General features: G+C 43.3%; 1 protein-coding gene across 1 annotated transcript in view; it reads right to left on the reverse strand.

The window, feature by feature from the left end:
• Positions 1-10,034, reverse strand: part of arid2 (AT-rich interactive domain 2) — a 33,797-nt gene extending 23,763 nt beyond the window's left edge. Inside the window, exons 1-3 of the mRNA XM_079334574.1 lie at positions 9,471-10,034; positions 9,254-9,347; positions 8,270-8,367 (exon numbers count right to left, since the gene is read on the reverse strand). Coding sequence (XP_079190700.1) covers positions 8,270-8,367; positions 9,254-9,347; positions 9,471-9,562 — 284 coding nt within the window. The 5' untranslated portion in view covers positions 9,563-10,034. The remainder of the gene's footprint in view (positions 1-8,269; positions 8,368-9,253; positions 9,348-9,470) is intronic.
• Between the last annotated feature and the right edge of the window lie 2,347 nt (positions 10,035-12,381).

Raw genomic sequence — 12,381 nt, forward strand, 5'->3', positions numbered from 1 at the left:
AGAGCATCTGTTGCTTGAAACTTCAAGTCACCACAGAGTTTAGTGTTGTGTATCGTCTTTAAAAAGGAACAGCATTTAAGAACCCTAAAACACGCCAAGTCTTTCATCGTTGAGATAGCGTTTCTCTTCCGGTCATCAGCATCCTTACGGTCGTGGTCACTCGGTTGTTAGGAGCATTTTCTGGGTTCAAACCAGGACTTGTGCAGGTTGAGTCAGCACCAACAGGACGCTCGTCCATACTTGCTTTTTTTTTTTTTTTTTTTTAACCACGTTGGCCTTTTGAATGACTGCTTGGTAGCGTGAAGGTACGATGTATCCCAGGAGATAACCACTCAGGGGCATTTGACCTCAGACTCTGACGTGTAGTAATGATCAGAATAAAAAAAATCAACAGTCCACACTTGCACTGCCCAGTTCATACGATCGAAGACAGGAACAGCTGCAGTGTGAACTCTGTGTGTGTGTGTGTGTGTGTGTGTGTGTGTGTGCGTGCCTGAAAAGTGCTGAGCGATTCAATGATTCAGATGTTTGTAGAGTCAAAGTCACTTGATGTGTTAAAATCAGCAGATTCATCAGTCAGCTTCTCGTCGAGATGTTCATTACCGTGAGCCAAAAATGATTTTTTTATTTGATTCAGTTACACAGGGGAAACCTTTTCTTTCTTTTTTTAATGTTCCTGTGATGAGATGAAGGTCGAAGCTTCAAAATCCTAGTTTACAATACAGCAGGAGCAGACTTCACTTTAACTGTTTGAATATGTGTGAGAATGATGACGTTTCATGAAACAAGCTAAAGGAAACGTAAACACTACCGTCTCCTGCTGGATGGAGTCGTTGCTGATCTTTAGCTGTTCAAGCTAGTTAGCCAGAAAAAAAACACAGAGAGAAGAGAGCAGCACTTCTCTTCTGGTTTTAGAAGTCAAAGTCTTCACTCCTGAAAGGTGACACCGCCGCATTGTTCCACTTTTACAGCGTTCAGGATATACCTGCAAAGATGCCCGGCCGGTTTTTATCATCACAAGCAACATTAACCGTTTCACCAGGCCACGCACGCTGGCATGTAAACACAGAGCCAGGCGGGAGAGCTCACAGGACAAACAGCAGAGGCGTCCCAGAACTTTGTTCCCTAACAAAGAGTGACTGGAGACACTTTGGACTCGAGCGTTAGAGCCAGGACTTCACCGACTCTCCTCATTTCTTTATCTGTCACAAACACGAGAAAAAGTCTCCCAATCTCTGCTCTGACACCCAGCATGTGCATAGGGGAAAAAAAGACATTCTGAGTCTTCCTGAAGGGAAAGAAAGAAATAATATTCATGCCCACATTCCCGAGTCGAGCACTTTTTTTTTTGTTAAAGATCTTCTTTAACATTATTACGAACAGCGTGGAAGAAATTAAGACTTGTGTCAGCAGCAGAGAGCACTACAGCAAAGCTGATTGGCTGTTTATAAGCTCCACACACACGCACACACGTTTCTTCTCTTTCCAAAAAATCTCTTTCCTCTGAGGAATAGACGGATCTGTACGACTTGGAATAGACCGGAATCAAAGAACTGACCCAGCTATGTGTAAAATCCACTTACCAAGCGGAGACGGTCTTTTTCTGCTGAAGAGCTGCAGCTCCCAAAACACACAAGCAAACATCTGAAGCACATCACGAGTCTAATGAGGCGGACAGGCTCACTTTTAGGTTCAATGTCAAGTACAAGGCAGATCTGTCCATCTGCTAGTTAGCATGGAGACTGAGACGCAGAGATTAGGCTATCAGTGTTGTCCAACAGGACAGGAGGGCAGGTCGACTTACAGACACAAGAAACACAAAGTCTCCAGAGCCGTCAGATGACATTTTAAGATAGTTTGTCAACTCCTCCGCTCTTTCATTATGCCGTATAAAAAGGCAGGAACAGCTCCACACAGCCTCGTCTTTATCCACAGTCAGCTCAGGCGGGGGGGGGGGGGGGGGGGGGGGGGTTACAAACACCAGATCAAAGGCCACCTCATCCAGATGTTACAGATGAGAGCTGGAGTACATCGACAGACGCAGGAAGCAGAGCAGGACCAACAAGCATGACGGTACCGAGAACAACCTCCCTGTACACCTGCTGCCGAGCAGAAAACGTTAGTGATAGTGAAATCATTTGTTTGTTTATCAGTAGAAAAGATCACATTTTGGTCTTTATTGAAATGCCTCCTGTGCCAGAAACTGCACTTGTTTGAGAAGAGTGTGACACCTGCTTACATCTATAAATATATTAGTCACTGAAACGCATGAGCATCTTTCATCTGTTGGTCTTTTTAACTACAAACAGCCTCATGTTGACTTTATTTTCCAGTCCTGTTCCTGGTGAACAGTTGAAGCAAACAGCCTAAAACTGAAGCAGCTTTCGTCCACAGCTGCCCTCCTGTGTTCAAGGGTTTCTCTCCTGTCACTGAACTCTTCATGATAGCTGGGTTAGCATGTAGCGCTAGCAGACTGGTGGTAGCCCCTCACAGCTCCCTGTCCACAAAGTGTCCCACTTTCTTCTCTCAGTGTAAACATGCTTACAGCCATCCTTACGCATGCTGCTGAGAGCCCGCCATGTTTACTATCTACCGAGCTGGCTGCTTCCTGTTTGCTGTTGTAGAGAGCTGCTCTCTTTTTTATACTTTATTCATCCCTGAGGGAAATTCTGGTTTATGACTCTGACACACACACACGCACGCACGCATCAGTGGAGACAAGCCAGCTACACACGTCTGCAAAGGGAACACACCAGAGCAGTTGGGGGTTTGGTGCCTTGCTCAAAGGCACTCTGGCACAAGATTTGATTACAATTTGATTCAGAATCAATTTTGGATTCAAAACGATTCTAGTCTATTTATGACTTCGGGATACTTCGGGATCTGCTCCAGCCATCTGTAAGACCGGCTGAATGTCTTGTTGACATTCTACTGAATTATAGAGCTAGAAAAAAAAACCCATCTCAATTAAACATATACACACATACATATATATAGGTTTTTTTAAATTTTGAAACGTAGAAGAATCTCGATTTTTTACATCAATCAAATTTTTGCTCCTCCTCCTGTCGGCAGGACTCAGGAAGTGACCCGGCACCTCTCAGTATGTTGGTCTGTACATCTGTGCCAGCAACTTAATGCATCATAAATAAATACATATTATCTGGTTCTTATTAGTATTTCAATTCAGGGGGGGCCGTAAAAAAATGTCTGTCCCCTAGGGGGGGCATGACAGAAAATACTCGAGAACCTTTGAGCTAATGCATCGGTGCGTCGTCGTGCCTGACTTACATTGTGTCTGATGCACCTGAAGGTTCTGATTAAACGAGTTGAATGTCCGTCTGTATCAAACCGCTGCTGCTGCTGGGTTACAGTCCACACGCCGTGTCTACACAGTAAGCTGAAAGGTTGTCAGATTTGATTGAGGAACTCACCTCGCATTGCTTGATATGCAACAAGGAGCACAGCAAGCTGGGTATGGTAATGTTTGACATTTGACGAGGCACAATGTGGTTGAAATACCTCTCTCTATAATCCACTTTCAGCTGGCTGTAAAATGGAGGGAAAAAGTGTGCCATAGGACTCGCATGACTTCTAAATGACTAATTGTGGGGGTCATGGGAACGCGTGGCCCTCGAAGTGGCTCCACACGCCGGTAACAGCTGAGACACACAGTAAACACGAGCACGGCGTTGGCGGACGGTTCATATTAAAATGCTACACATTCAAATATGGACTGGAATGAGTAAATCTGATTGCACCTGCTTGTCTACGCTGCAGACAGTTAGGGTGACAGATGACAGTGCGGTGTAATCATTTTGCCGTGCAGGAAGCAGCAGGTTCAACTGCTAGAATAAAAAATAAAAAAAAAGGCAGCTTAGTTGGTGGAGGATTCAGCAGGAACGGGTTTATTCAAGAGCTGGATTCTGTCATCACAGCGGAGGGCAGAACTAAAAGTCTGCTTATGATACAGCGTGGGTCACGAGGTGAAACGGATCTGGATTTTCCTGGGATGAAATCTGACGCGTCAAAATACCTTTAATGGATGGTTGATCATAACACAAAGCTGGGGGGGGGGGGGGGGGGGGGGGGGGGCGTCTCTCCTACGTCGATCCTTCCTTTAGCGAATCATGTGAACAAACCTCCTCGGGACCACAGATAACAGATTTGGCGAGCACTTCCTAGACGACGGTGCCCCCTGGGCTTGATCTCCCCCCCTGCCCTGCCCCCCCCCCCCCCCCAATGGAGATGGGAGGCCAAACTGAGGTTGAACAAGGGTATCTGTCACCTGACTTGGCGTCTGCGTTCAAAGAAGTCACCGGCTGTAGCAAACACTGGAGGCCTGATATCAACGCTCCTTTTTATTCACTCAAATTACAGCGTCCATCGAGACTGTAAGGACGGCGTTTTGGTGAAAGAAAAACAACTCCTTTGCCTTATGGAAGACTTTAAACCACTCCCACATCATGTAAAAGAACTAAAGGAGGTGTGATGCAGTCACCGACTGAGAAGGACTCAAATTAGTGAAGCCACAGCAGACTCTTAACACAGAGCCCAGCTGCAGCACTGACATCTATGTTGCATTAAAGAACTTTAAAAAGGGAAATGAATGCTGCTGCTTTGTGGGAATTCTGTTCAATAAATGCGTTTAATTCTTCTTAAGTTCATGATTTTATTCAACACTTGCCGTTTTTGGCAACATCTTACCGTGCGTCTCCACCAATCAATAATTCTCCCACTCTCACGCCTGAAGACCTCATTCAAATGCTTTCCTTTTGCTTCAGTCTTATTAATAAAGCCAAAAACACAGAGCTGCTCTGCCCTCCGTGTGTCACTGTGATTTGCTGCCAGAGCTCTGGTCCAGACTGTGAATCCTTCCTCCCTCCAAAAAAAAGAAAAAAAGAAAAACAAGCTGAAACAAAATCAGCGCCACTGGTCGGACTGATGTCAAAGTGAGAGCTTCAACAAGTTGAAAATGAGCTGGAAAAGTGTTCCTGGCACGCGTTGCTCACTCATGATAGAGTGACATTCAGATATCAAACGCGCAGCAGCAGGAACTGGCAGTGAACTTTCAGCGCTGCTTATTACTCGGCTCGGAGGGGAGGGAGACACATGACTGTTAACTGTTGGACTCAGACGGGGACACTTGGTTAACACAGGCATAATGCTACATCAGAGGAGACAGAGGTGGGACAGAGCGCTGCAGAACAGGCTCCTGCAGAACTAAGTTAACTCTGTCTCTTCAAAGAAAGGGATCAGGACTCAACTCTGGAGTTCAGTCAACTTAAAGTTGGGCACATAAACTCCTTAGACCAGCAACCAGCGTCTACTTTAGGGTTGATACAGCACTCGATTTCTAAACTTGGAAGTTAAACTCCAAAGACTTTGATATTTGTTATTGTTTTTGGAAAATCGTATCAAAAGTACTTCAGGACAACCCGACAAAGAGTCGACTGTTGGTGTTCTGTCCTGAAACACTTTGGACACATTTCTGACGGCTCCATAGACGTTCGAGGGTGAGCGCTTCCGTGACTTTTTTTTTTTAACTCCACAGCAGAACAAATAGAAGTCCTGGACCTCAACGATCGAGGAACTTCTTGCTTTTCACGACCAAAAGTGACAGAATCACCTGCTCACCGTTTAAATGGCACAAATACTTCATCAATGTTGCTCTTCCTCCTTTTCTCGCGGTATGTGTTTTTAATACTCTAGATAAAATAACAGTTTATTACATTTAAGTATTAAAAATGTCTCTAACTTTAGTCTTTGGTAGTTTTGCCTTTAAAAAAACTAATTTCTTCAGAAATGTTCAAATCCTCCACATCTCTAGAACACCCGAGGTCAATTGGTTTTGTCACGTGCATTTTCAAACAAAACAATGTGTGACACCTTCTATGAGTTAAACATGCATTAAGTGTTTAAACTTTGCACATGTGTTGATTTTGGAGCGGTGATCATTTCTGTACACGGAGTTGAAGGGTCTTCTCACTGGTACTTCCTGTGATTTCCTGCGAACCTTTAAATGTTTGGCATGTGTAGGATCAGACGTGTGGTTATGTAAGCTACACTTACAGCTTCCTATATTAGATCATTTTAAAGAAAAGGTTGATGCAAACAAGTGGATGCTGCCAGGTCACACTCACTCCCCAAAGTAATGACATCGGCTGAAGTGTGACTCGATGATGCTGCGACAATAAAGCATGCCATTACTGTTAAACCTTTGATTTAGGGCCAATCTGAACATCGCTGTGAAATAATTAGCTCTTCTGTTTTAAAGGCTTTAAAAGGCAAGAGCACAAGAAAGAAAAAAAAACAAAAACAATAGGCCACGTGACTTTCTCATGAAGTGATACATGATGTCTAATTATCGCCGACATTACTCACAGCTAGAAATCATTTAAGTCGTCAGAACGTGCAAAAATAAAAAAAGGTGCACAGACAGCGTAGAAATACCCAAGCAGCTCGGCGGGTCACAGTTGGACATTTGACTGGATAATAAAGCTTAACGTCTGATATTAGCAAACATCCAGCCAGCTTAAGTGTCCTAGAGTGAGAGTGAATCTGAACCAGCTTCAGTGAGCACATAGCCACTGTGTTGCTTACTGGCAGTGACCCTTGAACGCAACGCATGATGAGCAAAAATGAACATTTCCCTCCCACAGTGACGACATTATAAACCCACTACTGCATGGAAGTGACGCCTAATTCATCCTCTCATTGAAACTGCAGCGCGAGGGGAGGCGAGGACAGTCTGTGTATCAAGTGGAGGCAGGACAGGTCCGTCCTCCTGCTGCCTCAGGACACCCAACTGCCTCAGATAAACTTCACAAAGTCGCGCCAACCGCTGTTGCAACACAAGTGTGATAGTCAGCATATCGGCTCGGTTTATAGGCCTCCTTTGCTCATCCACAGGTGACCTTTTTTTGGGCAGTAGATCATTCCTCTTTGAAAACATGATGCTTATGGCTCTATGTAGTCTCCTGCTTCATCTCGCAATCTGAGAGAAATACATTATCCACCTGCTGGTATCTATAAACCACCTTCTTCTGACACCAGTTGATAAGCCAAAGTGTCGCCTCCTTAAATTAATGTAGAGGATCAACGAATCAGAGAGCAGATTTCTGTAGGTTACGGTTCTACCGAGCGCCATGTAAAGTTCCCATTCAAATCATTTCACACGAACGCAACACCTGTGCCCAACAGCAACTTCCACTCAAAAAAGACCAAAAACGAGAGTCTTGACAGCAAACAGAGCCTCCAGGAAGACCTTTTCCCCAAAATGCACGATCGCCCGCTTCAGAGAAAAGGCTTTGCAAAAGTATTGACCCCTCGATGTGAAGCTGATTAAAAGCCGCTTGTAGCCGCTGTGGTACTCAGGAAGCCCTCAAATGACACCAGCAGCGCTGCAAAGCCTACATGTGTCTTTAGATGCATCTCCTTCAGCAGATGTGTCCATGGTTATCCGTAAACTTTTGAGGAGCTTCGAGTCTCAATGAACAAACTAACTGCAACACTTCCACACAGCAACAGATTGCTTTAAAAAGGGACCGTAGTAAATTTAAGAAATAATTAACTGCTGCGTATGATATCAACAAAGGCTTGCAGTAAAATGTCAATGAGACTTTAATACCGTTTTTCAGCTACAGAGGTGTAATCCCCTGCAGGCAGGTGCTAGTTATGGGAACAATCGTTGAATGATGAAGAGAGAGAGAGAGAGAGAGAGAGAGAGAGAGAGAGAGAAGGACTACACAGAAAGCAGCAACAACCAAAAAACCACAAATGCCAGCTGTTGGGGAGAGCCGCGTTTACACCAGACTCCCATCACTGGCAGCTGACTGTGTTGAGACTTGGAGGCTGAATACTGAACACATTTCAGCACCATGAGCGACTTAATTATTAGAGCTATATCAAACCTCAACACCCTGTGGCTCTATCATTTTACTTCATGACTTTAGGGCCTGGACAGACAAAATGCTCAAGTGTTGTTCCCCAAAACAACGCGGCAAACTACAAAATACTAAAAACATATTTGGGCATTTCTGTGCGATAAGACTTTTATTTATTCTTATGTAGAAGAGGCAAGTGGGTCCATATCTAGCACCTAAAGGTAAATGTACCCAGCACAGACCTTGCTTTGTTAGTCATAATAGCTAGCAGTGGTGCTTCCTCGCTGAGGGGAGCCCAGGTCCTGCTGGCTGCATCTTAACGTTTGTAAACACTTCCCACATGCTACCTGAGAGGCAGAGAGCTGCACAACCATGCTACTTACCGAAGGTAGTACTGTTTTAAAGCAAATGCAGCGTTGGAACAACTCCTTGGAAAGTTAAACTCGTCCCCAAGTTCAGTCCATTGGTTTTTGTCGGATACCTGAAGAAATAAAAAAGGGGGGGGACGAGTTAGTTCGGAGATAAGACAAGAAAATGGGCAACCATCTGGTTCTCTCAATGAGGCAATACCATTAATCAATAACTTCCAGTAACTACTCAATAAACTGAAAAATAAATAGTTATATGGCGCAACATTTAGTTAAATAATATTTAATTAGCTTCACGTGTTTGTTGCGAGAACATATTTACATTTGGCACATCTGTGAGTACAGCTGCCTGACTCCCCTTAGGATACTATGGTTACTGTTAAGGCTAGTTAGCACTCCAGCTAACGAGCTAAGCTTGACTTTTTTTTCCATTTTGTTATTAAAAGCTAACGGGGGCTTGCGTCTCACAAAGCGTGTACGTTAAAACACGAGAGCTGTAGCTCGCGTGCGAGCCGTTTGAATTCGGAGTACGTTTGGATACCGTTTACAGTATTCACTGTGGGCCTGTGAGGCCTACATTTTGTGACCAGCCATGAAGCCGAAGAAAGATGGCTATGGGGGAGAAAGAAACACGAAGCTTCCCCCCTCTGCGAGAAAAAACTGCCGGTGCAAAGCCCGGGCTGTGCGCCGTGTGCTCCGCGGTTTCTCCAGGCCGGGGCTCCGTGCCGATAATCGATGTTAAACGTGCCCGCTAATTTTGAGTCGCTCCAACTGCACTCTGACTCCGAGCGGGTCGGACTCTCAATTCAAAGCACACAACAAACACAAGCCACCACATTGCATAGAGATACATGGCAAACTAGCACAAGGCCAACATCGACCCACTAACGCTGTTTTCTGGAGGATTACACTTGTCCCGGGTGAACCCACACGGAGTTGTGGAGCGGTCCACACAGAGCAGAGTGTGCAGGGAAAAAAACACTTTTAGTTCCCACTCACCTTAGCAAATCCACCTAAAGAGACGACTCTGATATAGAGAGCATTCAGATCCAGCTCTTTCCCACCCACGAAAGGAATCTTCTTGAACGGCGATCTGAAGGGATAACACAAGAAATAGATGCACACATGTTTAAATAACACTTCAAGCCAACTCGCAGTCACATGCAATTAAGAATTAAAGTTATATTTCCTTATAATAAAGACGCCCGAATCTCACCCTCTGCTTTGGTGAAATTGCCGCAGCTCGTCCAGGAAAGCCTGTCCTTTCCTTCGCTGATCTAGTAGATTTTTCCCCGTCGAATTTGCCATTGTTTTTGCATGCAAAAACGGATAAACCCCACTTCAGTCGCTTCTTAAGACACCAAGGATCCCATACTCCGCCGGCGCTCAGTCATTCGCGAAGCTGAGTGTTTAAAAAGTTAAAGAAATAGCTGATAGCAAGAAGAGCGGCAGCTCGCTAATAAAGACTGATGCACACTGAAAGCAAGCCCGATTCAAGCCCGGACTAAGTTCCAACGAACATTCACAAATACGACCGATTTACCGGCAGATTAGAAACGCCATGGCTGGATGTGTAGAATAAATGCTTTTGGTCGCGGTTGTATTCGTTTGGAGTGGTTTGACAGTGTGTTACGGACGCAGCTCCGAGGCTATCGCGCACACTGTAGAGCGGCAGAGGGATCCAGTTCTCAGACAAAAAGATGTGAAGGCCGCGGAGCCGGGCCTGCCATGCGTGCAGCGCCCTCTGTGGCCAAAGCCAACATTACACCGTCCAGGGCAGAGCGGGTGCTGGAACAATAGAGACTGTTTTCTTTTTTAGGGACCGTCTGACAACTCGCCTCTGTTTGGAAAACGGGTCAGGAGGTACTTGGAAATGTCCCGTGGGGGGAGGGGATAACACTAATTAACATAGCTGCCTTGTTATCCCAACCAGGCGTCTAACGGAGGGCAACTATATATTTTAAGTATTTTTACTTATTTTAAAAACTGACAAAAAGTGTATAAATGATTTCAAATAAGGGACTTCTAACCCTTGAGCTTGTATCCTTGTAGGATATTTTCATTGAACGTATAACTATATTCACCCTTCAGTATTTCATATTCATACAAATACAGCTGCAGTATTTAAAAAAAAAAACATGTGAAATGTAAAACACAACACAACATTGTTTTCTAGGTATAAAATTAATCTTTCTTTTCCAAAGCAATCATTCCTTACAATGTAAAAGACAATAAGATATTAAAGAGAAAATAGGGACTTTTTAAATCCACTTATTGACTGATGTGTTTGGTGTCACATTTTAGGTTAAAAAAGGAAGGGATTTAGATGGGAACTTTGGGGAAATTTTTAAAAGCGATATTTATTGTGTTTAGTGTGTCAAATAATCAGCTTAATAATCAGGGGGACTCAGGCAACAGGTTGTGTTTATTAGTGTTATGCCAATGTGTATACCTAACTTGTTTTTGGACTTAGACATCACAATCTGCAAAATCTATTGATTACTTTTAAGAAACACAAACATTTTGGCACATGCAATCACTTGTGTCTTTCTGTTTTATCACGTGATCACTTGTGTCTTTATTTTTTATTACATATGGTCACTTGTCTTTATTTTTTATTACATATGGTCACTTGTGTCTTTATTTTTTATTACATATGGTCACTTGTGTCTTTATTTTTTATTCACTTGTGATCACTTGTGTCTTTCTGTTTTATCACGTGATCACCTGTGTCTTTATTTTTTATTCATGTGGTCCCTTGTGTCTTTATTTTTTATCACGTGATCACTTGTCTTCATTTTCTATTCACTTGGTCATTTGTGTCTTTATTTTTTATTTGCATGTTCATGTGTCTTTATTTTTATTTTTATATGTTTCTTTATTAATTCCGAAGGTAACATGACATAAAATATAAAGTCGACTCACATACAATCCCCTCCCCACCCACAGATTACAATAACATAACCATACAAAGAGAGAGAAAAAGAGGGGTAAGATAAAACATGCAGACCTCTATCATTGAAATATTGTTTTTGTTGTAATGTTCGTGCATGTCTTTATTTTCTATTCTCGTGGTCACTTGTGTCTTTATTTTTCATTCAAATGTGATTACTTGTGCCTTTATTTTTTTTATTCAAGTGATCACTTGTGCCTTTATTTTTTTTACCATATGAGATCAGTTGTGTCATTCTTTTTTATTCATGTGGTCACTTGTGTCTTTATTATTTATCACATGATCAGTTCTTTTTCTTTTTTATTCACATGTGGTCACTTTTGTCTCTATTTTTTATCACGTGATCACTTGTGTCTTTATTTTTTTTATTCACATGTGATCAATTGTCTTTATTTGTTATTCACACTTGATTACTTGTGTCTTCATCACATGTGGTCACTTGTGTCTTTCTTGTTTTTAAATGATGACATTTGTTTCTGTAAACTTGTCAGTGTTGTGGTAAGCGGCCCCTATCCCTTGCTTCCCCCGTTCAAAAGGACTTTTATCTCCGGGGATGGATGAACATTACTCCTGATCCCTTCTCACTGGAGCTGCCAGGCGGATATCTTCTTGATGGGGTTACACATTCAACCATTACACGTACCCCTTTGCTCAATGAAAAACCTGTCACAAAATGGCGGAGACGTACGTTAGCAGACCCCATTTTGAGGAATTGACACTAGACAGCGGAAACATGCGAGTCCTTATTTGATTTTTCAGAAATTTTGCTCTTTTTTTTCGTTAAAGCCGACTGCGGCACACCCGTGTTCACCCGACGCCGGTTCGGACTCCCCGAGTCCTCGTCCACATTCTGGGCTAACGACACGGCAGCGCGCTCGTCCTGCGTTAGCTAACTTTGCTAAATCGCGGCGAACATGTTCTGCTCAGTTAGTTAATCCAATTAACACACCGGTATATCTTGTTAAGGGGCGGTTTATCTACAATTTCGTGTCGATATCAGTCAATTATATACACACTTTTAAAAGGGGGAAGTCCTTTATTTCGACGATTCGCATGTTCGCTAACGCTAGCTGTGAGTAGCGTCCAACTCTTTATTCCCCTCAGACTGCTTATAATGCAAGCTAGTTTACCTCGTAATGAAAACAGCTGAAATAGCAGCTAACAACTAATATAG

The sequence above is a fragment of the Symphodus melops genome (assembly GCF_947650265.1).
Source record: "Symphodus melops genome assembly, chromosome: 22".
NCBI lineage: Eukaryota > Metazoa > Chordata > Actinopteri > Labriformes > Labridae > Symphodus > Symphodus melops.